General features: G+C 55.9%; 2 protein-coding genes across 3 annotated transcripts; both read left to right on the top strand.

Annotated features, from left to right (window-relative positions):
- The first annotated feature begins 497 nt into the window (after positions 1–497).
- CLUH (clustered mitochondria homolog) lies at positions 498–20,950 on the top strand. Of its 2 annotated transcripts, none has more exons than XM_081162264.1 (26): positions 498–733; positions 7,509–7,711; positions 8,546–8,717; positions 9,663–9,806; positions 9,985–10,109; positions 10,204–10,358; positions 10,438–10,563; positions 10,884–11,031; positions 11,240–11,332; positions 12,088–12,782; positions 13,499–13,722; positions 13,915–14,016; positions 14,172–14,272; positions 15,105–15,257; positions 15,345–15,407; positions 15,512–15,756; positions 15,956–16,040; positions 16,203–16,356; positions 16,438–16,577; positions 17,477–17,557; positions 17,638–17,763; positions 17,846–17,967; positions 18,227–18,320; positions 18,414–18,548; positions 18,632–18,705; positions 19,463–20,950. In XM_081162264.1, the coding sequence occupies exons 1-26, from the start codon at positions 634–636 to the stop codon at positions 19,647–19,649; spliced, it is 4,047 nt and encodes a 1,348-aa protein (XP_081018390.1). In that variant the 5' UTR covers positions 498–633; the 3' UTR covers positions 19,650–20,950. The 2 variants fall into 2 exon arrangements, with proteins under 2 accessions (XP_081018390.1, XP_081018389.1); XM_081162263.1 differs by having other exon boundaries at positions 13,912–14,016.
- LOC308568748 (uncharacterized protein) lies at positions 4,312–4,899 on the top strand (the record flags this gene model as incomplete). Its single annotated transcript, XM_081161976.1, has 1 exon — positions 4,312–4,899. The coding sequence occupies one exon, from the start codon at positions 4,312–4,314 to the stop codon at positions 4,897–4,899; it is 588 nt and encodes a 195-aa protein (XP_081018102.1).
- Positions 20,951–25,638: the final 4,688 nt, after the last annotated feature.

The raw sequence follows: 25,638 nt of genomic DNA, 5'->3' as shown, positions 1-25,638 counted from the left end.
TTTGGTGGGTCCATTTCTGACACTTCATCACCATTTGCCATTCTCCACCCCTGCCTCGGCTGCCCTCCACCCCCTCCTCAAGAAGCCAGGCACCCCAGCCCCACCCCTTCGGCAGCAAAGGGAGAGCTTGGGGAGGAGGGCGCTGAGGGTCACGCTAACATCGCAGATTAGAGCCCGCGTGGTCATTTGGCAGATTTGCAATTGGAAGCAGAGGACCATTGGGGGAGGGGACAGTTGGCAACCGCAGTCTTAGAGAAGTCTCCACTCAAGGTCAAGGTGCCCGCCCAACGGACAGCGAACCACAAGGACTTCTCCTCGTAGCCCCGCCCCTCCAGGGGGCCAGGCGCCTCTCTCTCCTCTAAATCAGGGTACGTTCCCTTTAAGGCACTCGGAGAGCCACCGCGTTGGTGGCCCGCCAACCAGGCGCGGCGTGTTTTGTCCCTCGCGGGCCGCCGTGGGCCGGGTCGGGCGCGGAGGCGGGGCAGGGGAGCGGCGGTGGGGTCAAAGGTTACACGCGCACCACGTGGGCCGGTGACTCTGTCCTTCCCGCAGCGGCTGCGGCGAGCAGGGCACTAGGGTTAGTGGCGCGGCGGGCTGCTCGGACAGCTGAGCCGCACGCCGGATCCCGCCGCCATGGTCATCAAAACGGACGAGTTGCCGGCGGCCGCCCCGGCCGACAGCGCCCGCGAGCCCAGCTCGCAGGCTGGTGGCAAGGGGCGGCCGGGCGCGGCCGGTGAGCGGGGCTGGGGCCAGCGGGGAGCCGGGCGGAGGAGGCTGGACTGGGCCGAGCGGGCGGGCTGGTTCGCGATTCCGCGGGGACCGCCGCTTTCCCTCCTTGCCGAGCTGGGTTGCATCTCGCCGGGCCCTCCACCGGGCCGCCCCCGCCCTGAAGGTCACCTTCACTGTCGCCCCCGGCTGCGGCCCGGGCTTCGCACGTGGGGTCCCGAGGAGGGCAGCGGCGGCGGGCACAGGCGCGCCAGATCGCGGGGACACGTGCGCGCACACGCGGTTTCGGGGTGCGCCGCCGCCGCCGCCGATGCATAGAATCGGCGGCCGCACCTCCTCTGTGCCCCGGCACTGGGGAGCACTCTGGGCTGGGGTCACTGACACTTGCTCCTAAAAGCACCCTTTCACTTCAGGATCCCCAGCGTTCCCTGTGCGCATACTGTAGTCCTGCGAGTAGGGCTCCACTTGGTCTGGGAAGAGCGCTAGTTAGAATGAGTACTGTGAGGGGGGTTCTCTGGTTCATTCTCAGAGGTAAGGCTTTAACCCCAGGTCTTCAAGCTCTGATCTCCGCCCGGTGAGGGCCTGGCCTGGTCGGCGTACCAGGGGGTCTGCCTGTGTATGGGGCCAAAGCCAAACTCCTTGGCAGGAAGAGGTGTTTGTGCCAAAACTTGATCATTAACCCGCCTTATTGCGAAAAAGTGGGTCGGCCCAGAGTTGCAGTTTTTAAGGCAAAGGTCATCAGTGTGCAGTGGAGCTCCCAGCTCTCCCCCATGGGGACTGTGTGGCGGTGGCTTTGGGAGTGGCTGCACCATTCTCCCTTTCTCCTGGGCCGCCTCTGTTCCCTTCCATTATGTCTCAGCGTCCTGCCTTGAGGCCGAATCTCCTTCCCAGCCTGTCGGTTAGGGTTAGAGTTGTCATCTCCAAATCTTCCTTAGAGCCTCAGGGCTGGGCTTAGGACCCTTTCTGCCCTAGGTTGTGGTGGGATGGCAGAACTACCCTTGTTTCCTTCTTCCCCACAACTCTGCTCAACAGGACTTGTCATTTTCATTTTCCTTCCCAGATTCTGGTGAGTCAGGATGGGCACAGTGTTAGGTAAGCTCTCTGACCCTGTCATCTGTCACAGCTGGTTTACCTTGTAGTAGGGGATGGGTACTGTGGCAGTTTTGCTGATTGCCTAGACAAGACCAAGGTTTGGACTAAAGGACAGTTGCTGATGACTCCAACCTTTCAGGCTTTCCCCTGATGTGGCTCTGAATAGAGGGGCTAGATAGGAGGGGCTAGATAGGAGGGGCTAGCTGATTTCCCCTCTAGCAAAGAATCCTGAAGAGATGATGAAGCGACTTGCCCAAGGTCACACAGCGATTTAGCTGTTGAGAGCATCTGGATTTCCAGCTCAAGGCCAGCATGCCAAGGCTGCCCTGCCTGTCCCAGAAGAAGCTGGGGCATGCATGTTGATTGGGATCATGTGCTGTGAATGTGAGGGCTAAGGAGAGAGAGTCTATTGGAGGATTTCTCTGAGGCTCTGAGTGAAGCCCCTCCTGTGCTGAGAGGCTCTGTCTGGAGCAACCTCAGTCAGGAAGGGTACAGCTGTTTGTTTTGGGGAAATGGAGCATACTAGGGGGTGGAACATGGGCTCCTTATGTCACTGGGAAGCTAGTATAGATAGGTAGGACTTGAATTACAGCCCACCTGGCTCTATTCAAAGGAGGGAGCATTAATGGAGACCACCAGCAGGCTCTTACCCAGGCTCCTGACCTCAGGACCCAGCTCTGGAAGGCTCCCCAGTCCCCTGACGAGGTGATCAAGGCCTTTTGGGGGGGGAGCAAAGGTCAGTTACCTTCTTGGGAATAAAGCTGCTTTTAGGGATTGAGAGAACAGGCAGGTTTTTCAAGTTCACAGTGGTGTGTCTAGTTCCTTCTGCTTAGGGGAGGGCTCCTTGGAGTTGGGGCCTGGAGCCGGGAAGGGCTGGCAGACTGAGGAGGAGCTTGGGGGCTTAAAGGAGCTCCCTGACAGGATCCCAAAGTTCTTCTCTTGGGTAGGTCAGAGTAGAGTAGCTTCAGAAGCACTGGACTATCCCCAGACCCTGCAGATCTGCTTCTAGCCTGGGGGAACAGGAAGGAGGAAACAGAAGTTTCCACATCCTTGGGGTCTTCCATAGGCTGCTTGCCTGCCCCCACCTTTTTCCCTTGAAGCCCTGGGCTCCTGGGATAGGTGGATGTGTCTTTTGGGGCCTTACTTCCTGCTGGAGCCTCACCTGCTAAGGCCTTGGCTAGGGCGGGGCCTGGCCCTGGCACAGTCTACTGAGAGGCCATGCCAGGCTGGGGAAGGCACACAGAGGCCACCCTAGATGGCCTAGTTTCTTTTCTAACCCCTCCTTTATGCTGCCCATGGGGTCCCTGTGCTCCCAGGCCAGGGCAGTGCTACGCTTTATCTCTTCATTCTGATGTGGCCAGTGAAGACTGGGGGTGTATGTATGCAGTGCTATTTGGGCAACCCCTTCCAGTCTACAGAGGACCACCTTTTTCCCTTTCCCTAAAGCCCAGATACTCAGGGATGCTCTCTGTGATGAGAAGAGGAAGTGCCAGCCCAGGAGAGTAGAGACCTGGGAGGGGATCTTATGGCTGGAGATAGATTTGCCTCCTGGGCTGAGGCCTGAGGCCTAGAGGAGGAAGGGGGTACCTGTTGGGTGCTGCAGCCTTGGGGAGTTGCACTTAAAGGCAGGAGCTTTTGCATCTGATGGACCTGGGTTTTTTGTGTTTTTTTTAACCTGGCTTGGCTGCCTGTTGCCTCTATGACCTTGGGCAGCTTGCTTACTAGTCATCTGGAACCTCAGTTTCATAAAGTAAGATGGGCTGGTCAAGCTGATTGAGAGAACTGCTGTGGGCTAGGCCTAGAGTGAGCATTAGCTTTATGGTAACCAGAGTAGAGGTGGTTGTCCTCACCACTAAGGGGTCATTGTCTGCCCCACTCCCTTCTCTATAAGAGGGGCTCTGCCAGGGCTTTGCCCTTAGTACCATCTGATGTGTGCAGGCTGAGCCCTTGGTGGGGGCTATGGAGAGGCTGAGGGCCTGGCCCATGCTGGGCCCTCAGGACTGCCTGGGGTGGGAATGGACAGGAGGGGGCCTGGAGTGAGCCTGGCTCCCCGCCCCCACCCTGGTTAGTATGGATGCCGGAGCAGCCCTGGCTGGGCCGTGGCAACAAGTCAGAGGCCCTGGGAAGACGCCGTGACGAGGCTGGGCATGTTCTTTTTCCACATGTTCCTTCTTCATAGCCGAACAGCCTTTGGCCTCTCGCTGCCAGCTCCATTTCCCTCCCCGTGGGAGAGACTTGGTTTTCTCCTGGCAGAGCAGGGGCTGCTGGGAAGGGAAGGCAGAGCTTGCCAGCTTCTTGGTGGAGCTGGAGGCCTGGGGCACGGGTGCAGTTCTCTGGGAGACTGGGGGCCCATCCCTCCTCCCACCAGAACCAGTGACTCTCAGGAAGGGTCACCTGCAGGGGGCAGCATGAAGAGGCCAAAGCCAGCCCCTTGACTCAGGAGGCAAGCAGGGTGCTCAGTGTCTGGGACTGGTAGACAGGGGTGGCCACTTCATGGCCTGGGCCTGGGTCTGTACCAGCTGTTGCCGGCAGCTGGCCGAAGCAGTCCTGTCCGCCCCAACTGGGATTGGGGCTGAGGAGAGGACCCCCTTGCTGGGCCCTGCCTCTACCAGCCAGTCCCCAGGGCCCTCGATCCTGAGGGGCCCAGGTACCCCAAACGCTGGGTTCTCCTGCCCCCCTAACAGCTTTGTCAACAGTGACCCCCTTCCTGAGGGTTGTAGGAAGGTGGGTCTGAGCTCTGGTAGCAGCTTTACAAGGGGTCCTGGAGCCACCAGGGCCTCCTGGCCCACAGCTGTCCTTCTGGCCGACCTTGAGCAGGATTCGAGGCAGGGGGAGTGTGCCCTTCCCGGGGCCGCTCCAGTAGGCCTGGCCCCGCTGAAACCCGAAGCCAGCCAGAACTCCAGCCCTGGGCCGACCAGCTGCATGGGGGCAAGGGTAGTGGCAGAGTCCGGAATGAGGGACACAGACAGTGCTGGGCCTGAGCCGGAGAACTGGCTGCCTTGCTGCGATGGCGGTCAAGAGACTCCAGAGCCACGGAGAGGTCAGCTGCTGACTGTACCAGGTGGGCTGTGGGGGCAATGAGCCAGGTGGCCAGCTCTTTGTGGGGAGATCACTTGACCCTAATCTAGTGGTAGGGAGACCTTCAAGGTCTCTTAGAGGAAGGAGGAAGGGTAGGACTCCCTGTCCTGGGGAGTGGAAGTCCCTGGGAACTAGCCACATTCCTTTGAAACCTGATAGGGGATTGGGTACCCCCCTGGGGTGGGAACCTGGTGCCAGGTGCCTTCTGGGCAGGCTCCCTGGGCTGCAGAAGGGGGAGTGGGAGCTGTAGCCACTTTTGCCTTGTCTTCCCTGCCCTCCTCCCTGTCCTCCCCAGCCCAGGCTCAGGGAGTACAGGCTGCCTGTCTGGGTTGGGTCCCTGATTTCCCACTTGTGGGGTCTCAGACCTTGAAGCTGCTGCTCCATATTGGGTGGGGGCCCCTTCCTGTATCTCTTCTCATCCTGGGGCCTCACCAGCCTGCAAAGCTTTTCTCAGAGACCCAGTTGGGGGAAGTGCCTCCTCATGGCTTCTGCCATCCCTCGTTCTGCTTTTTGAAAGCTGACCAACCACTGCCCTTCTCCCGTCCCTGTCTGCGTTGTCACAGAGTTGGCCAAGTTCTCCCTTTGATCTGGCTGCTCACTTTTTAGGGGCTTGGGGTCTGGCTGGGCTGTGCACACCCTGAAAGGAGAGGTCCTTATGCGTTCTTGTGGTTCTCAGGACTTTCATTTCTGGTTTGGAGAGGTGTGCTGGGAATGGGGACTGGGGTGATGATGGTCATTGAAGGTTCATGGTGGCCAGGGTGGAGGGCAGTGTGATGGCGTGGTGGTGCAAGAATCCAGAGTTCACTCTTGTTTCTTGACCTTGGACAAGGCTCTGAACTTTTCTGGGCCTCATACATCCTAATTTGGGGGAAGGAGGGGACTGTGGTCTGAGCTCCTAGCAGTCCTCTTTATCACAAGTTGAGGGGACCCAGAGAAGAGGGTGTGGCTTCTCTTGACATCCCTCTGGCCTGCCTTTCTGTGCTGGGCTTATCTCCTTTCCCAAGGGCCCTGCTTCACATTTCTGTGAGTCTCGGTAGGGCTTGTACAGCTCTGGGGAAATGCACCCCAGCCCCACTCCTAACAGATGGGTAGGAAAGAGGAGGTGGGGTCTGGATGGGATGGGCTGAATCCAGAGCAGAGCTGGGTGAGCTGAACTGTCTGGAGCTCCCAGGCAAGCAGGGGACCAGTTTGGCTGCCAGGCAGACCCTGGGTGGGAAGCCTCCGTGGGCCAAGTGAGCACCCAGGCAGGTCTGGGTTTTGCTGGATGACTTCTATGAGGAGGTCCTCTGCTCCCCAGGAGGGAGAAGGCTCTGTTCCCCATAGTGCCTGGATTCAAATGGAAGGTTTTGTCACCTCTTCCCCCCTCTCTCCACAGCATGTGAGTTGGATGCTTTTCATAAATGTTGGACTTAACTACATACTTACAGTAATTGATTCATTAATTCAGTGCCCTTTTTTTGTGTTGGGCAAGACAGAAGGAGGAAGACAGAGCGCTGGTATGAACAGCCCCCCAGAGTGCAGCAGAACAAGTGCTCTGGGAGGTGGTCACCATGTCTCTGGGGACAATGGGAGGCAGTAATTCTTTAGAGAAGAGGGTTTATTTCACTTACATCTTATTGAATGAGTAGGAGTTTGCCCGATGGAATGTGATATCGGGCAGAATAAATAAAAGCACAGGTGGGAGGGAAGATGTGTGACCTGTTCTTGGGCTTCTTAGTACTTTGGTGTAGCTACACCTTGACAAGGAGAGCTGGCGGGAGCTGAGATGGACATAAGGCTGGTGCCTGAGAGTGTTGGCCTAAGAAGCTTGGATCTTGTGAACAGTGGGGAGTACTAGAAGGTTCCGAATAGTGCTCTTGAAATAGGGAAATAGCCTGTCCCAGAGCCATGGCCAGGGTCCCTGTCCCGTGACCGGTGGAGATTAGGTTGCGTGACTAGATTGGGGTAAGGGTTAGTCACTGAGCAGGTGCCAGTTTGTGGAGGAAGATGAATTGCATGCTGACAAGGTGAGTCTTTGATGATGCCTGAGAAATGGCCAAATTGAAAAGCTTGAGCAAGGCCTAGATTGGCCATGTGAGCTGTGAGGTGTAAGGGCTTTGAAGCCATGGGAGAGAGTGAGATGCGAATGAGGAGAGGCTGGGCCCCGGGGACAACCACGACTTGGACTGCTGGAAGCGAATGGAGCTGGAGAGGGGGAAACAATAGTACCCGTGTTCATCAAGGAAGAGGAAGAGCCAGGAGGGGATGCTGCTGAGAAGCTGGGCGCGTTGAGGCCAGAGGAGACCCTTTGGTTGGGCCCTCAGAGTTGGTGTTGGTGACTCTGGGGAGAGTGCTTTGGCTAGTGTGCTCAGATGAAAACCAAACTGGTAGACTGAGGAGCGACTGGGAGGGAGGACCGGGGATGTGGGAGAGTCTGGCAGTGGCCTGCAGATGGAATTTGTGTGCCCAGGGTGAGGTGGAACTGTGGGGGCTAGGGTAGGGCTGAGTCTCGGGAGAACAGGCAGGCACCTCCCTATAGGTGCCCACCCTGGTGGTTGAGGTGGATGCTGCTGAGAAGCTGGGCGTGTTGAGGCCAGAGGAGACCCTACTCAGTTCCTTCCTTTTGCCCACAGAGCTGCCATCAGTCATGCTACTGAATGGGGACTGCCCAGAGAGCCTGGAAAAGGAAGAGGCGCCCACCGAACCGCCCCGGGAAAATGGGCTGGATGAGGCTGAGCCGGGAGAGGAGACCACTGGACAGGAAGTCATTGTCATTCAGGACACAGGCTTCTCTGTGAAGATCCTGGCTCCAGGGATTGAGCCCTTCTCCCTACAGGTGAGATGGGGGAAAGGAGCTAGGGACCAAGGTCCAAGTCTTTTAGGGGGGGACAAAGGTAGAAAGCCATACCTTGCCCTTGCTCGTCCTGGCCCCATGTTGTAGGCAGGAAATCTACCTGTGCCTTGCCCAAGGTCACTCAGCTAGCCTATTGGATGTGGGCGTCCAGGCTCCGGTAATTGTCCCATTGCTAGGGGACAGCTTCCAGCTGGAACTGCCAGCCCTATTGGGAGAGGTATGGTAGTGGCTGGGTGGTGTTGGGGTCCCAGAGCTCCCAGCCCTCTGTTCTGTGCTCCCAGAGAAGTCACTTCTGTCTGGTTGTGTTTTTGCCATTTGCCTGAGAGGAGAGAAGTATTGGGTGGTCTGCGAGAGCAATGCCAGCCCCAGGTCCTGCAGACTGGTAACTCATTGGGGAACCAGGCAATGCCCTCTTATGTCTTCTGTACCCAGAGGCTTGGGCCAAGAGCACCCCTTCTTAAAGGAGGAAGCCATTTGCCCTAGGGACCTTGGCATTGGGCAACGGAGAAGGCAAGATTGATGTTTTCTTTCTCCCGCTGTAATATCTCCTCCTACTCTGCTCAGGGCTTGCCCTTAGTCTGCAGGACTAGTTTAGGCTTGAGGGTAGTAGGGTCAGACTCTGTCCTGCGCACGTGTATATGCCTTGCACGCACACACACAGGTTGGATGGGCATGTATGTATGAATAGGGTCTGGAGTTCAAAAGCCAAAAAGTGGGAAACTAAATATTTGGGGCATTGATTCTAGGGATCCAGATACTTTGGGCTGGGGAAAGTGGTATGTCCTCACCAGGGTAGCTGGGGCTTCTTTCTGGCAGGTGTCCCCCCAGGAGATGGTACAAGAGATCCACCAGGTGCTCATGGACCGTGAAGACACTTGTCATCGCACCTGCTTCTCGCTGCACCTGGATGGCAACATGCTGGACCACTTTTCAGAGCTGCGCAGCGTTGAGGGGTTGCAGGAAGGCTCAGTGCTACGCGTGGTGGAAGGTTTGTCTGGAAGATGGGCAGCCTACTAAGGGAGGGCACATAGAGACAGGGCCAGGTGGCACTCCACCCACCCGGGCTGGTCACCGATGAGCAATGGAGGCTCAGAGTGGTATCACACATGTGGAGGCAGGTTGGAGCAGAGGTCTGCTTCTCAGGCTGTCACCTGCACACCTTCAACTTCATGGGTTAAATATCAGAATCATGATTAAAAACAAACAGACAATACCAAGCAAGGGCTTGAAATTGGCTCAGTCAGATTCTGTGGAGATAAAAGTTAAATCACAAGGGAACTAAAGTTTCACAGCTCTTGTGTAGAAGGCTCCGTGTGGAACAGTCAGCTGGGGTAAGACTGGTTTGGTTGTAAAACAAAAGGTCCTATGAACTTGGGTCTCCTGGGGAGAGGTGGCTCAGAGCTTCCAGGTGTGTCAGCTTATTAAGAGGAAATGTGGAAAAAATGTAACCCAACTGTGCCCAAACTTGCTTGATCATGGAACCTCTCCTCCCCACAAAGAAAGAGCCCCCATTAACATTTCATGAAACACATACTGGGGACAGTGTTGTGATATGGGTCCTGTTGGTCCTCAGGGCGCCCCTGGGTGAGGGCTGCCAGGGCCCAGCAGGCCTGCGGGCCTGCTCACCTGTGATGCTTATGAGCAGAGCAGGGGGCTCTGTGGGCTCCCCAAGGCTCATGTGCACTTGCAGAGGCATTTCTTGTGCCTTTTGGCAGAAGGTTCTTTGCAAACAAGGATCCCTGCCAACCATCTGGCAGGTAGGTGTTGAAACCAGAACTCCAGCCTATATGTTTATAATGGAATTTGTAAATGGAAGCCTAAAATTGAAAAATTAGGGCCACCCATGGTAGTTCCATACCGGCCTTCTCTTTGCTGGGCAGGTTATTGCGGGGAGCAGAGCCCTGGTCACGCCCTGCCACTTCCCTCCCAACAGAGCCATACACGGTGCGCGAGGCCCGAATCCACGTGCGCCACGTCCGCGACCTGCTCAAGAGCCTGGACCCGTCAGATGCCTTCAACGGGGTTGACTGCAACTCCTTGTCCTTCCTGAGTGTCTTTACTGATGGCGACCTGGGAGGTGAAGGAGGCAGAGGGGCCAGGAGCAAGTTAGCCAGGGGCTGGCGAAGGGGCTAAGGACCAGGCCATCTCACCTGGAGAGGGCAGGGCCAGAGGCGCGTAGACTGGGGCCAGTTTCGGTGGGGAAATGGTTGGTCCCTGGGTGGCCCTGTGCTGACCACCAGCCTCGGGTCCCTCAGACAGCGGGAAGCGGAAGAAGGGCTTGGAGATGGACCCCATTGACTGCACGCCACCTGAGTACATCCTGCCAGGGAGCCGGGAGCGGCCGTTGTGTCCCCTGCAGCCCCAGAACCGTGACTGGAAGGTGGGATTCCTGGAGTAGAGCTGGGAACTGGTATCTGGCAGGGTGGGAAACTGCCACACCAGGAGGCCTGGCTCATGCTCGGCCATTCCTGCAGCCCCTGCAGTGCCTAAAAGTGCTCACCATGAGTGGCTGGAACCCACCCCCTGGGAACCGCAAGATGCATGGGGACCTCATGTACCTGTTTGTGATCACAGCCGAGGACCGCCAAGTCAGCATCACGGCGTCCACTCGAGGCTTTTACCTGAACCAGTGAGTCCTTGTGTGAGCCTGTTCTGGGTCCATGGGCAACCACTTGGAGTGCCCTGCACAGTGACCACCCTCTCTGCAGGTCCACAGCGTATCACTTCAACCCCAAACCCGCCAGCCCCCGTTTCCTCAGCCATTCCCTGGTGGAGCTGCTCAACCAGATCAGCCCGACCTTCAAAAAAAACTTTGCTGTGCTGCAGAAGAAAAGGTAGTGCCTTTGCCTCATCCCTGCCCCTTGTCTGATGTCCCACCAGGGGGTAAGGTTACTCAGCCAGCCTGAACTGGAACATTTCTGCCCTAGGAAGCTTTGCCCCCAGCACCCCACAGCCTCCCTTAGGGCGCAGTCAGCCAGGCCCTGAGACAGCAGTTCTAGGAGAGGTGCCCATTTGCTTCTGCCAGACTCCTTCAGGAGCAGGTCTAAGAGCGGGGAGACACCAGAGTTGGTGGGGGTGCTCAGAGAAGAAGTGGCCCAGGGAAGGGCTCTGAGCTTGGTGGGCTGCCCCATCTCCCCTCCTCTGCCTGCCATAGGGTCCAGCGCCACCCGTTCGAGAGGATTGCCACCCCGTTCCAGGTGTACAGCTGGACGGCACCCCAGGCAGAGCATGCCATGGACTGCGTGCGTGCGGAGGATGCCTACACGTCAAGGCTGGGCTACGAGGAGCACATTCCTGGACAGGTGGCCTGGCCCTGTCCTCCCTGGGCACCTCCCTCCCCCTCCCTTGGTGGGTGCTGGGCTGGGTTCTCTGTGCCTCCCTGGAAGCTTGTCCATCTTGTTCACTTGGGAGCCTGTGGGACTGTCCATGGAGAGGAGGAGGAAGGGACTCCCCAGAGCAGGTGGCGGGGCACGGACTGAGCCAGTGAATCCCTCCCTGGTCCCTCTGCAGACCCGGGACTGGAACGAGGAGCTGCAGACCACGCGGGAACTGCCCCGCAAGAACCTGCCTGAGCGGCTACTTCGAGAAAGAGCCATATTCAAGGTACCCGCGCCCCTCATGTCTGACTGGCAGCCTCAGACCCACCTGCCACCATTGGCTGGTTTTTTGTGGACAGGAGGGGACCTGGGACGGGCAGACCACCCCCAACTCCTCTTTCTGGCCTCTCTGAGACTTGGAGTTCATGGGCAGGAGTTGCCTCCAACGTGGGCTGAGTGACCAGGTCCAGTCCAGCTTTCTGCTCTCCACTAATCGCCATTGGGTCCTCACCTGGGCACAAATGCCCTACTGTTATTAGTACTTTTACTGAGATAAAAGATCTGAGGAAAAAATAGTGCTTTCAAAAAACAAATTTAAAATCTCCCATAATCTTACCGCCTAAAGATGGTAATGGTAAAAATGATCTAAATGTTTCGGGTACTAACTTCATCAGGGGCTCGGCCAGGTGTTTGTAGGCATTATCTCCTGTAATCTCTCGGACACCTTGTGAAGGTTTATACTTTTATTGTCGCTGCTTTATAGACAAGAAAACGGGTCTAAGAGGTGACCTGTCCAAGTACACCTGGCACCTAATTGGTGGATCCCACACCCGTACCAGTCCTTCCACTTCTTGTTGATCGCTAAGCTTTGTTGCCCTGAGTATAAGTGATAAGTTTTTTCAAAAAAGGGGTTTCTTGCCCTTTTCCAAATGTAAGGAAACCGAAGTTAGAGCCCTCAGCCCCCAATGTAGCCTGCTTGCCTCCACCACGTGGGTGAGCTTGGCTAGGTAGGACCCTCCCAACCTCAGCCCCTCCCGACAGGTGCACAGTGACTTCACAGCAGCGGCCACACGGGGCGCCATGGCGGTCATCGATGGCAATGTGATGGCCATCAACCCCAGTGAGGAGACCAAGATGCAGATGTTCATCTGGAACAACATCTTCTTCAGCCTGGGCTTTGATGTCCGCGACCACTACAAGGACTTTGGTGGGGACGTGGCGGCCTACGTGGCACCTGCCAATGACCTGAACGGTGTGCGCACATACAACGCAGTGGACGTGGAGGGGCTGTACACACTGGGAACAGTGGTGGTGGATTACCGTGGCTACCGTGTCACAGCCCAGTCCATCATCCCCGGCATCCTGGAGCGGGACCAGGAGCAGAGTGTCATCTATGGCTCCATTGACTTTGGCAAGACAGTGGTGTCACACCCACGGTACCTAGAGCTGCTGGAACGCACGAGCCGGCCCCTCAAGATTCTGAGGCACCGGGTGCTCAATGACCGCGATGAGGAGGTGGAGCTCTGCTCCTCTGTGGAGTGCAAGGGCATCATCGGTAATGATGGGCGCCACTACATCCTCGACCTGCTGCGCACCTTCCCCCCTGACCTCAATTTCCTCCCTGTGCCTGGCGAGCAGCTGCCTGAGGAGTGCACCCGCGCTGGCTTCCCCCGCACCCACCGACACAAGTTGTGCTGCCTGCGCCAGGAGCTGGTGGATGCCTTCGTGGAGCATAGGTGAGGCACAAGGCCTGTGAGGTGCTGGGCCAGGCTCACCCAGCAGTAGGTGCTTCTGGGCCTGATCTTGATGGGAGTGGCTTTGGAAAGTGAAGAGCTGGCCTTGGCCACAGTCATTACAGACTCAGCTCTAGCCCTACCCACTCTGACATCAGGCTCAGAAACCAGTGAGCAGCTAGTCCAGTGGCCCTCAACCGAAGCGGCACTGTTCCCTTAAGGAGCATGTGGAAATCTACTAGGGTGTTTTTAAGTCCCAGTGCCAGGGGCCAAGAAAAGGGGCAGGGGGTGTCGAGGCTGCTGGCATTTAATGTTTAAGAGTCAGCCACATCATATGTCCCATACCACGAATAATTCTCCCTCTCACCATGCCACTGGGTTCCTGTCATTCTTGAGAGCCCTGGCCTGCTTGGTGAGCCACTCCCCCACCCATACCCCACCTCAGCTGTCCTCTTCCTGTCTGGGAAGATCTTGGGTTTTGCTGTGATCTGCTGCCACCTGGTAGAGTTGCTGGGCTGGCATGTGCATGTTTGCATTGATACTTTCACAGACAGCAGGATGTGTCCCCACGCCATCAGGGGTCCAGCCCCAATGTTTGTTAATCTCTGCAAGCCAGGAACCTGGGGCCTGGCCCTGGTCCCCTAGCCAGCTTGAAGGACAGTGAAGCTGCCACCAGCCCCTTTCCCATTCCCGTCTCTGCTCTGTCTGTTGCACTCTAGGTACCTCCTCTTCATGAAGTTGGCTGCCCTGCAGCTGATGCAACAGAAAGCCAGCAAGATGGAGAACTCCACCTCACTGGAAAATGGCAGCCCACCCTCCTTGGAGTCCAAGTCTGAAGACCCTCTGGGACCTGAGGCGGGAAGTGAGGAGGAGGGCAGCAGTGCTAGTGGCCTGGCCAAGGTGAAGGAGCTGGCAGAGACCATCGCCTCAGACGATGGGACAGGTAGGGCTGCTGTGGATGCTGGAGGGAGCCCCAGACCTGTCCTGGCAGCTGGTGCTTGCCATGGACTGCTCAAGACCCAATCCCAAGAGAGGCAGGCAGATGTCCCTGCGAGGAGCTGGGAGGAAGCGCAGGACAGCTGGGCCACTGATAGTGGAGTGCGCTGCCTCCCAGCGGGCCATGTCTCTGCAGCAGACCCACGGAGCCGGGAGGTGATCCGCAATGCATGCAAGGCAGTCGGCTCGATCAGCAGCACAGCCTTCGATGTTCGCTTCAACCCTGACATCTTCTCACCAGGCAGGTGGTGGAAGAGGGTGGGCAGAACACCGTGGGGTCATCATGGGGCCTCAATGCTGGTGGGCCTGATTCCCCAGCTGAGCGATGGCATAGCATCTGTCTTGCTACCCCCATCTCCCTTCACCTGGCTCAAGCCTCTGATCTCCTTCCTGCAGGGGTTCGCTTCCCCGAGTCCTGCCACGAGGAAGTGAGGGACCAGAAGCAGCTGCTGAAAGATGCTGCTGCCTTCCTGCTCTCCTGTCAAATCCCTGGCTTGGTGAGGGCAGGGCCACAGGGGCGGGGGTTGTGTGGAGGGGGCTGGTACAGGCTCTGGTACCTCATCCATCTCCGATTTCGAAGGCTTGTGGGACCTTCACAGGAGTGACTCCCTTAGACCTGCTGATGAGGCAGGTGGGACAGAGTGCTTGTCCCTGTTATACAGAGGGGCTACTTACCCAGAGCGACCAGGGAGGCATCATTGAGGCACAGGCTCTCCTCTGCCATGCCCTCCATGTGGGCTGGCAGCTGGGGGTCTGGTCCTCTGAGCCCCTGTGTGGCCGATGGCTGAGACAGGGGCAGTGGGGCCTCTGGGAGAAAAGGTGAGGGGTTCCTGTCCTCTTCATCCTCTGGAGCTTTATATGTAGGCCCTGTGGGTGTCAGGGTGCTCACTCCCTACTGAAACAGCTTTGTGACCAGATGGTGCTCTCGTCTCAGACCTTTGAGCTGAGCCTGCTATGCCGGCTGCCCTGGCCCCCTGCCCTACTCCTCCAAGGGGTGGGGTGAATCTGTGTCCCCCAAGGGGTCACTGCTGCTCCTTTCCTCCTGGTTAGAGGGGTGCTTGTGCTGCCCATGGGACTTCATCCTTGCATCCCTGTCAGGTGGGCCTGGCCTCACCCGTTTTCCTTGGCTTGTGTGAAAGGCTGGTGACAAATTCTCATGTCTTTGCTGCTGCTTTGTCTCCTTCCTTCTTTCTGACTGGGAGCTGGGGTCTCGGTCCCCTGCTTCCCCTTCGGATGGGCTTCATGATAGTGTGAGCTCCCCTAGGAAGACCCAGGGCGGGAGGAGTACAGGGCCTGGGCTGGGGGAGCCTGACCTGCTGCAGCCTGCAGGTGAAGGACTGCACAGACCACGTGGTGCTGCCCATGGACGGGGCCACACTGTCTGAGGTGATGCGCCAGCGTGGCATCAACATGCGCTACCTGGGCAAGGTGCTGGACCTGGTGCTCCGGAGCCCGGCCCGAGACCAGCTGGACCACATCTACGTGAGTGGTGCTCAGGGTGGGCTGTGAGCCGGTGGGGCCTAGCTGGAGGCCTGGCACCAACCAAGACTTCCTTCTGAACCTTTTTAGAAAATTGGCATTGGAGAGCTCATCACCCGCTCTGCCAAGCACATTTTCAAGACATACTTACAGGTACCACCACTCCCTCCCCAGCCTGGGTAGTGTGGGGTCTCCAGCAAGAGCTCTGAGTTGGGGCCCAAGGGCCCTTGTGACTTCGGTTGAAACCTCCCTTGCAGGGAGTCGAGCTCTCAGGCCTCTCGGCTGCCATTAGTCACTTCCTGAACTGCTTCCTGAGCTCCTACCCCAACCCTGTGGCCCACCTGCCTGCCGATGAGCTGGTCTCCAAGAAGAGGAACAGGAGGAGGAGAAACCGGCCTCCGGGGGCGGCAGATAACACCGCCTGGGCCGTCATGACCCCCCAGGAGCTCTGGAAGAACATCTGCCAGGAGGCCAAGAACTACTTTGACTTCAGCCTCGAGTGGTGCGTGAGTGGCAGGGGCGTGGCGGGCAGTGGGGACCCTTGACAGCCCAAGGGGCAGACAGGAGAGGAGAGAGGAGGGAGCTGTGGCGGAGCTGTTGGGGAAAGGGGATGGGAGCTCTTAGTCCTGGCCGGAGGGGGAAGGTGGCGGGCTCAGAGATGGGAGCTGGGTTGCTCAGGCCATGGGCCACTCCTCCCCCAGTGAGACTGCGGACCAGGCTGTGGAGACCTATGGCCTGCAGAAGATAACGCTGCTGCGGGAGATCTCCCTCAAAACCGGCATCCAGGTAGGCGCGGGGCTCGGCCCTCCCTTGGCCCGGCTCCCGAGAGATCACGTGGCCGGGGTGGAGGGCTCTCTCTACATGTGCTGGTGGGTTGGGAGGTGCCGGCCTTTTGAGCCCGGGGCTGAGGTTGCCCGTGGGTATGTGGGTGTTGGCTGTGTCCCCCAGATCCTGCTGAAGGAGTACAACTTCGACAGCCGCCACAAACCCGCCTTCACCGAGGAGGATGTGCTCAACATCTTCCCCGTGGTCAAGCACGTCAACCCCAAGGCCTCCGACGCCTTCCACTTCTTCCAGAGCGGACAGGCCAAAGTACAGCAGGGTGCGTGGCCAGGTGTGGCTAGGGGGAGGGGGGACTCCCTGGCCCGATCCTGACCTTGCCACCCTTGGGGGTTCCCTGCAGGCTTCCTAAAGGAGGGCTGCGAGCTCATCAACGAGGCCCTGAACCTGTTCAACAACGTGTATGGAGCCATGCATGTGGAGATCTGCGCCTGCTTGCGCCTCCTTGCCCGTCTCCACTACATTATGGGCGACTATGCGGAGGTGGGCCTTGAGCTCCCGCTGGGCTGTGTCAGCAGAGGCCTTGGGGGCTGGCAAGTGAGGGAGCTGAGGCTGTGTTCTCACCCCCCACGGCAGCAGGAAGTGGAGCCCCTGCTCACCGGAGGTGGGACAGGGTGGAGCCGGCAGAGCCAGGGGGACCCCAGGAGTCCCTTGCTCTGCCTGGGCTTCCTCCCCCCATCTCTACCACTCAGTAGGGAGCTACCATGAAAGTGGAGTGATGGCCAGGTCCCCCTTCACTGGGCCGATAGAAAGGATGAATTCTGAGACTCACCATACCTAGTACCTTTTGGAAACGCTCTCTGGGGCTGCTAGGAGTGTCCCTGCTGGTGTCTCACCAGCATGTGGCCTGGTGGTGGTCACTTGCCTGGTCAGCCCCAGGGCTTTAAGAGGCTGTTTCACGGGCGGGCATGCTGTGGCTCCCCACTGCCCTGCTATCACAGACTCATTTGTGTTTTTTTTAATTATTACTAATCCTTAACTTTTAGTACTATTTTAGATTTGTATATATGTATTTACATAGATTTCAGTTTGGAGAAAAAGAGATTTAAGACAAGTTTTTTAAGAAGGTGAAAGTCTCCGAGTGGGCATAGACATCCATGGCACAACAGCTGAATGTTGACCCCCTTCTCCGCTGCGTTTGCACAAAAAACCAGAAAGTGCTGCCACTGGGTGGTGGGCACACAGAGCAATATACAGATCTTGTAGCATAGAAACCCACACCTGAAACCTGTACGTTCATATTAACCATTGTCACCCCAATAAGTTTAATAAAGTGTTTTTAAAAAATGTGCAGCCAGAGGGGCCCAAAGCCAAGCTACTATGGGGGCTTGAGGGCCTAGGGTCAGGCACCCACCCAGGATGACAATCCTCCACTTCTCCAGGCCCTGAGTAACCAACAGAAGGCTGTGCTGATGAGCGAGCGAGTGATGGGCATCGAGCACCCCAACACCATCCAGGAATATGTGAGTGGCCATTGGGATGGGGGCTGCAGGGCCTGGGTGGGGCCCGTGGCCGCCGGGACCTGACCTGGCTGCCCCTGCAGATGCACCTGGCCCTGTACTGCTTTGCCAGCAGCCAGCTGTCCACGGCCCTGAGCCTGCTGTACCGCGCCCGCTACCTCACACTGCTTGTGTTTGGGGAAGACCACCCGGAGATGGCACTGTTGGACGTGAGTGCTGAGGAGGGGTGGCGGGACGAGCCTCAGTCCCAGGGGAGCGGGAGCTGACCAGGGCCCTCCCGACTGCCCCCAGAACAACATCGGGCTGGTGCTGCATGGGGTGATGGAGTATGACCTCTCGCTGCGCTTCCTGGAGAATGCGCTGGCTGTCAGCACCAAGTACCACGGGCCCAAGTCCCTCAAAGTGGCCCTCAGGTGAGGCTGCCTTGGGTTAGGGGGCTGGGGGGCCCAGGACCATAGCGACAGGGTCCCAGGAAGCACTTGGATTGAGCGTGGGCGCAGGACCCAGCGCTCTGTGTTCGGTCTGACTCCTGAGATTTCCCTCACTGTCCCTTCCTTCTCCGAGGCCTGGGCTTGCCTGTTCGCCTCGGGTAGATTAGTCTGCATGCCCCTCGTCAGCCCCCACTGCCCCGGCCCGCTCATGTCCTCCCTTCCCGCACCACGCCTCCCGTAGCCACCACCTCGTCGCCCGCGTCTATGAGAGCAAAGCCGAGTTCCGGTCAGCCCTGCAGCACGAGAAGGAAGGCTACACCATCTACAAGAGCCAGGTGGGCCGCTGCCGCTGCCGGGGCGGGGGCGCAGCCGGGCCGGGCGCTCGGGCAGCCCTGACCCCGTCCTGCCGGCCGCTCTCGCCCCTGCAGCTGGGCGAGGACCATGAGAAGACCAAGGAGAGCTCCGAGTACCTCAAGTGCCTGACCCAGCAGGCCGTGGCCCTGCAGCGCACCATGAACGAGATCTACCGCAATGGCTCCAGCGCCAACATCCCGCCCCTCAAGGTGAGTCTGGGACAGAGGTGGGGGTCCCCCGCCCCAGCCTCCCGGCGCCCACACAGTGGCTCATCTTCCCTGGCACCCCTCAGTTCACAGCCCCCAGCATGGCCAGTGTCTTGGAACAGCTCAATGTCATCAACGGCATCCTCTTCATTCCGCTCAGGTGAGGCCCCTCCTCCGCCTGTCCCCCGCTCCCAGTTGGAAGCTGGCCTGTAGTTTTTAAAACCCTGACGTGGCTCAACATTGGGAAACCCGGCCAGGGCTGAGAAGTTCCTTCTGAGTCCTCCTGGAAACGCTCTGCATAATAGAGCAAACAAATAGTTGTAATCTTTCCCCTCATTTTTTACACAAAATTGTAGCACACCATGCACATGGGTATTTTTTCTTCATTTACGTATCTTTCCAAATCTGTAAAGAGCAGCTCCATTCTCTCTCGGGCTTCCTGCTGTCCCCGCGCAGGCATGTGCCTCATAACCAGCGTCTCCAGTAGTGCTGGCTGCGCGAACCCCGCGGTCCTCCCTCCCTCCCTCCCACAGTGGGGACACGGGCTTGCTCACCCAGTGGTTAGGGAGTTTATAGTGGACCTTCTGTGTGTCGCACACTCTCCCGACTCTTATTTTCTGTGCGTTACCTCCTTTGTGAGCCATCACAGGATGCTGCAGGTGTGAGCTGGGTGGGAAGGTGAGTGGGAGCTGGGCCTTACCCGAGGGCTCCGATGAGTGCGTGGAGTTCCTGCTCTTTCAGCGCTTCGGGGCCTTCCTGCTCTAGGGAGGGAAGGGAAGCACTTGCTCCACGCATGTCTCTCCTTGAACGAAGCAGAGCCTGGTCTTACCCCATGTTTAAGTTTAAGCAAAGCCAGCGAGGTGATGGAAGGCCCAGGCCTGCTCTGACACCCACCCTCACCCCATCCTTCTACTCAGCCAAAAAGACCTGGAGAATCTGAAAGCTGAGGTGGCGCGGCGGCACCAGCTCCAGGAGGCCAGCAAAAACAGGGCTAAGGCTGAAGAGCCCATGGCCACCGAGCCTGAGCCAGCGGGGGCCCCGGAGGATGCGGCCTCCCAGCCCCAGGCTGACAAGGACCCTCCTTCCCCAAGCTTGCAGGGGTAGAAAGGGAGAGACAGATGGACAGTTAGCTGCCCCGTTACCCAATGATCCAGGCTCCAGGAGAAGGGGGGCACGCCCTGCAGATCGGGAGAGGAAGCAAGTCCCTATTCTTCCACATTTCCAACCCCAACCCTACCCCCAGTATCCTCCTGGGACCCTGGCCTGGCCTGTCTGCCCCCGGAGAGATGTTTTTGCACTGGTTCAATGAAAATACCGATGCAGAGGCCTAATTGAAGACACGTGAATGGAGCGTGTGGGCATCAGTTCCCAGCTGGGGGACAGGCGCCCCTCAGGCACCCCATCCTCGAGCAGGTGTGTGCGAGTGTGTCCATGCCCGCGAGCGTCTTGATCTGTCTTCCTAACGTGTACATAGCCCGTCAGTTCGGAGTGGGTGACGTGCAGATGCGATTTCTCAGGTCATTTGTATGTTTGACATTACGGCTGCTGCTTCTGCTGCCAGTACCCCTGGGCCCAACCTGGCTACAAGCGCAGGTTTGAAGCCGACAGAGGGGGAGCTTTCCTGTGTCCTGGGATGGGGAGTCAGCTCTGTGGCAGGGCTGGAGAGCTGGGGTGCACTTTAGCTCTGTGGCAAGACGAGAGCTGCAGTGGCTTTATTAATCATGGTTGGGACTGGCCTGGCTGTGCTTGGGGTGGTGGGGAAGGGCAGGGTGGGCAGCGGTGGTTCCCCCGGGTACCCATGTCCAGCCCCCACCTGTCTGCCTCCCTGCTCCCTGCTTCTCAGCTGGGGATGCCCTGGGGGCTGCAGTCTGAATGTATCCTCACCATTTTAACCTGAGCTGCCTAACGCACAGTGGGAGTGGGTAGGGCACGGGCCTAGGGGAATCAGAGTTGAATCATGGACTCTGGGGGTAAATTACCAGGTACAGGTGTGATTGTCATTTGTTTGTGGAGCCCAGCTCCCTACCTGGTCCTCGCCACACAAGCACCTTCAACAGAGAGTACCTCTGGGTGTGGCAGATGGGGGCGGCATGGAAGGTGGTGGCCCCCACAGGCCCCGGCTGCTCCCTCTCCCAGCTGCCTGTGCTGCTTCTGTGCCTGCTGTTGGAGCCCTGACTATCGGGGGAGATCACCACCCTTGTGAGCTTGAGGGAGCTGTTCCAGGGGTGGGTCCTCTGCCTGGGGGGAGCTGCTTATGGGTATGGTCTGTCCAAACACCTTGTTTCAAAGGGAGTGGGCGTGAGCTAGCAATCGAAGCATCCCCACAGCTGATCGAGAACTTTTTCTTGTTTTTAAACCATCACGTCTTCATTTCACATTGGAATAAAGTGAGTTTTTGAAACCTACTGCCCCAGCCCCTCCTGTGTGTTCTGTTTCAAGTCTTGATTGTGAGGGCTGTTGTCAGAAATGTTATTAGTACAAGAGTTTAAAGCACTCGAATGTGTATAAATTGGGTCAAATTCAAGGTTATCGTTATAATGTCATTTAAGTGAGAAAAAGGGGGTGGAGTCACAGGCACCTGGCTAGGGTTTACTTGGCTGCCAGTCACTAGACCCATGGGAGTGGTACATAGATAAATGTCACCTGTTGGTCACAGGAGAAAGGCTGAGAATTTCTCCTCTATGGAGTTTTTGTGACGCAGGCTGGAGCGAAGGCCAGTTGGACTGAAGGGTGCTGCAAGGTGGCTCAGGCCCTGGGCTGGCCCTGATAGGTCACTCGCTGAGCACTGAACTCCAGGCATCTGGCTTTGTCCCTTTGCTTGAGTAGGAAGGATTGGGTTGAACCCCCTTCCCCCCCAGGCCAGGAATGCTAGGAGAAAGGAGGGCTGTCTAAAGTGCCACACTAAGGTAGGTTTTAGGGCTAGCAAGACTCTTGGAGATCTAGTGAGATGGAGAAGAGCCCACCTTGGCTGGCTTGAGGGGCAGGGCCTGTGAAGTGGAAGATGGGGAATGGGGGCTAGAGAGGACCTGTCTCTGAGAAGAGGGTAAGTCTCGGTACAGCTAGTGGCTGCTGCTTGGCCGCCCCCCTCCTTAGCAGGCAAGCCCTTAGACTCATGCACACTTGAATGCCTTTTTGAATACTTGGAGGGTTCATTGTGTCTTTGACATTTTCTAAAAAGAAAATTCCAATCCTAACGTCTTAGTTTACCTGAGCCAACTGGACGTCCCTGGTCTCGAGGTTTTCTCTCGCGTGCCGCCTAAGGATTGCCCTGTGTGCCTTCACATATGCTCCCCATCCCTCCCTCCAACCCTGTTTTCTTTAGTCTCATGGTTGTGTTCTGAACATGCCTTCCTATGGCCTCCGTACTGTGAACACTGGTCACATGCTTCGCAGCGCTTCCAGAAATGGGGACATCATCTCGTAAAGCTGAGAATGGATCAGATTTAATTACTACTCTACCTACTAGTCACCTGAGAAGGCCCATTTTTCATGGTTGATCCCTTAAGCGTATTAATGGTGTTAGATAGCTTTTGACAACCCAAACGACAAGGGGCTGTTGTTTTATCAAGGACATGAGGCTCTAGGTGTGAAATTAACATTTTCGCCTTCCCTTAGTTGGCAGATTTCAGTTTTTTAAAAAGGGGGAGTGGTAGTATCCACAGGAAGGGTTAACGTGAGAGCTGGCACGTGTTGGGGAATGGTCCACGTGGATGGGCAGCTATTCAAGATTGAAATTCAGTCTCACTGAGTTGTGTGAGCTACACCCACCACGTCTCTTCATGTCCCCCACTTTGGTCTTGCAATTTCCACTCTAACTTTTCTTCCATTTTAAAAAATTTTTTTTAACATACTACTATTGTTAACTTAAAAATATTTTTAAAATATTATAACCAAATTAAACTTTTAAGGTGTCATCTGTCTGCACCTGCCCTCCAACTGTGGTTAAGTATGAGTACTGAGAAAACAGACTTCATTGAGGAATTCCTATGTATCCTGAAGCTGAGACTAGGGCGTCTGAATGTGGCTCGAGTACCCCTCATCCCGAACAGCCTAAACCACCACGTCAAATACGGCACGCACCATCTGGACACCCGCAGAGCGAGGGCAGGTGGCCCTCCATGGAAAGTGAACCACCCCCATGAAGGAGGCCAACCTGTTGATTAAACGCACACACACAGATACGCAGACCGTTCAAGACAGGTACCCTGAGAATAAAGTCATTTCACGTAGAATGATTGAGGAGCCTTCCTGAATTGCAAGTGCAGACAACTAATTCTTGCTTATGCGCTCCCGGCCTCTACCCCATTTTTTACAGCCATCCCACACTGGAGTTAGCAGGGAGGGGCTCAGGGATGGGATGAGGGCCTTGCCTGCATCACCGAGTTTAAAAATTGCTTATAAGATGTGAGAAGGTCCTTCTTAATACTTAAAATCGCTAATGCTGCTTTATAAAGGCAGAGCCAGATGAGGGAAAGAGCCAGTGTATTTGGGTTTGTCCCAGCTCTCTAATGAGCTCACTCTTGGTGTGACTTCACAACCGGTCTCTAGTCCCTACAAATGCGCTAGTATCTGCCAGCAGGAGTGTATGTGAGAATAAGGTAAGTGCTGGCACCTACCAGGCATTCAAATGCCAGGTGATTTCCCTCCCATAGTTCTTCCACCTCCACTTAAAGAGGGCTGGTGACTAAGTGGGAATGATGACCATACTGAATATCCACAAAGGAACAAACTCCACGTCAGTGACGCTGGAAAAGAGGAGCGATCAGTTCCAACTCTAGCTGTGGGGCCCGGGGACCAGTGACTTGTCCAAATCTCTCCTTCAATGGGAAGTTAGCTGAATCATTTAGACCAGTGGTTCTCAAACTTGAGCCTGCGTGAGTTGCCTGGATGGCTTGTGAAAATACATCTGCTTGGTCTCACCGTTCTGGATGCAGTAGGTCTGAGATGGAGCCAAAGAGCTGACATTTCTAACAAGTCCCGGGGTGATACGGATGCTGCTGGCCTGGGGAATGTTTGAGAATCCCTCTGCTAGGAGATTCTGGCATGTCAGCAGTTGAGAATTGTGTATGAAAGTCATTTCACCAAAGACTACAAGGAGAGAGCTGTCACATGGTGTACGTACATGGACGGAACACCATTTCTCCAAGTCTTCAACTTTCCTTCCCTCATCTTTCATTAGGGACAGACATAACCATGAACCATGTAAGCAAGTTTGATGTGTGTGACATACCAGTGAGTCATCACTCAACAGGTTTTCAACAGCTAAAGGGTAGTGATCATAAGGCTAGAACTCCACCCCTGGGAAAAGTGGTCAGGTCCATCATCTGGATCTTAGCCTAGGGGAAGAGAAGTCCTGCCAGGAAATGGAAAAGCTGCAAAACACAGGAAACCAACCCCAAATTTCTTTGGTGCTCTTGGCCAAGCTTTGGGGAAGAGGTTACTCCCAGTAGGAGGCAGGAAAACAACTGGGCTTAAGAGCCACCACATCATTCAACAAGGCCTTTATACATGAAAATGGCTAGAGACTTCGTGTGTGCCCTAAAGACACTTTGGACACTAGCAGTAGCCTGGAGTGCAAGTCAGGATATCCAACATGTTCAAAACACTGACCTGGCCAGGTAGCTCAGTTAGTCAGAGCATCGTCCCAATACCTCAAGGTTGTGGGTTCAATCCCCAATCAGGGCACATACAAGAATCAATGACTGGGAGTGGTGAACACACAATACAGTGTACAGATGTAGCACTGTGCACCTGAAACCTGTATAATTTTGTTAACCAGTGTCACCCCTATAAATTCAATTAAAAGGAAAAAAGTGGAACAAAAATCAATGTTTCTCTAAAATCAATAAATAAAACACTTTACAGCATAGAGAAAGCCGTAGGTTTCTGGGGCAGGGGTGAACACTCCTTTGGCACATTTCAACCAAAACTTAAAACCCTTATCTCTGGGCCCTGATCACAAAAGGACCAAGTCTTTTTAAGAGGGGCTATAATAGGTCATTCCTGGCTTCAGCTCTCTGGCCCCAGCTGCAGACACAGCCAGAAAGGGCTACTGGCCCTGGCCAGTTTGGCTCAGTGGTTGGTGTCGGCCCCTGGACTGAAGGGTCCCAGGTTTGATTCCAACCAAGGGCACGTACCTGGGTTGCAGGCTAGATCCCTGGCCCTGCTCAGAGCATGTGTGGGAGGCAGCCAATCGATGTCTCTCACATCAGTGTTTCCACCCCCCTTCCTCTCTCTGAAAAGCAATGGAAAAAATGTGTGAGGATTTAAAAAAAGAAAAGGGCTGCAGGAGGGGAGGGTGGATGCTCAGAAAGGAGGGGAGTGGGCTCTGGAAAACAGTCCTCAGATGGTGGATCTGACCACAAGAGCGCTTACTGCCGCTGCTCCTTCTACCTTCCCCCAAATAGGGAGAAGGAAGCAGACAGCAAAGACAGTGTTGACACTGCCCTAAAGGGAAAAAAGCCTTCCATCAAGGCCCTGCTATCCTGCCACCAATTTGTATCTTACTCTGTGACTGATGCTTAACACAGTCTCACTTCCTATTAGGACTCAAAAGGTTTTAAAGCTGTGCACAAGTAGACCCCCCCTCCAAAAAAAAAAAAATCACATCTAGTTTTTAGGCATTTAATAGTTTACCAATTGGTACAATAAGATTTTTTAATATGCAGAAAACATGAATAAATTTTGTTTTACACAGTCTGAGAGCAACAAATCTTACTGTAAAACACAAGAGCAATATTATATACATTCCTTTACTGATTTTTTAAAATTGTGTCAACATCTTCAGTTAACTCTTACAATCTGGGGAGCTGTTTTCTTTCTCCAATCACCACCTCGGCAATGTTCATATGAAATCAATGCTTGCCTTCATGTCAGTGTTAGAATCAACTTCTAACCCGAAGATTTTCTGTCATCTCCAGAGTGAGCTTTAGGGATGCCTGAAGGACAGGCAGGACAAGAAAGCAGCTACTTACATGATATAGTGGGAAGATAAAAGGCCAGTTCAGTCCAGTCGTGACTTGTAAATCCAGCTTGCCCTCCCCCCACCCCACTGGAAAAAAAACCAAAAACCTTTTCCACCACTTTTGTACAT

The sequence above is a fragment of the Miniopterus schreibersii genome (genome assembly GCF_964146895.1).
Source record: "Miniopterus schreibersii genome assembly, chromosome: 16".
NCBI lineage: Eukaryota > Metazoa > Chordata > Mammalia > Chiroptera > Miniopteridae > Miniopterus > Miniopterus schreibersii.
This window is presented reverse-complemented; position numbering and strand designations above follow the sequence as displayed.

What these genes read in the sequence shown, in the direction of transcription:
- CLUH (XM_081162263.1), top strand. Translation starts at nt 634, where the DNA reads ATGGTCATCAAAACGGACGAGTTGCCGGCGGCCGCCCCGGCCGACAGC. An exon ending in AGTGCTACGCGTGGTGGAAG is followed by an intron (nt 8,718 to 9,662) that starts GTTTGTCTGGAA and finishes CCCTCCCAACAG; the next exon opens with AGCCATACACGGTGCGCGAG. An exon ending in CGCCTCAGACGATGGGACAG is followed by an intron (nt 13,723 to 13,911) that starts GTAGGGCTGCTG and finishes ATGTCTCTGCAG; the next exon opens with CAGACCCACGGAGCCGGGAG.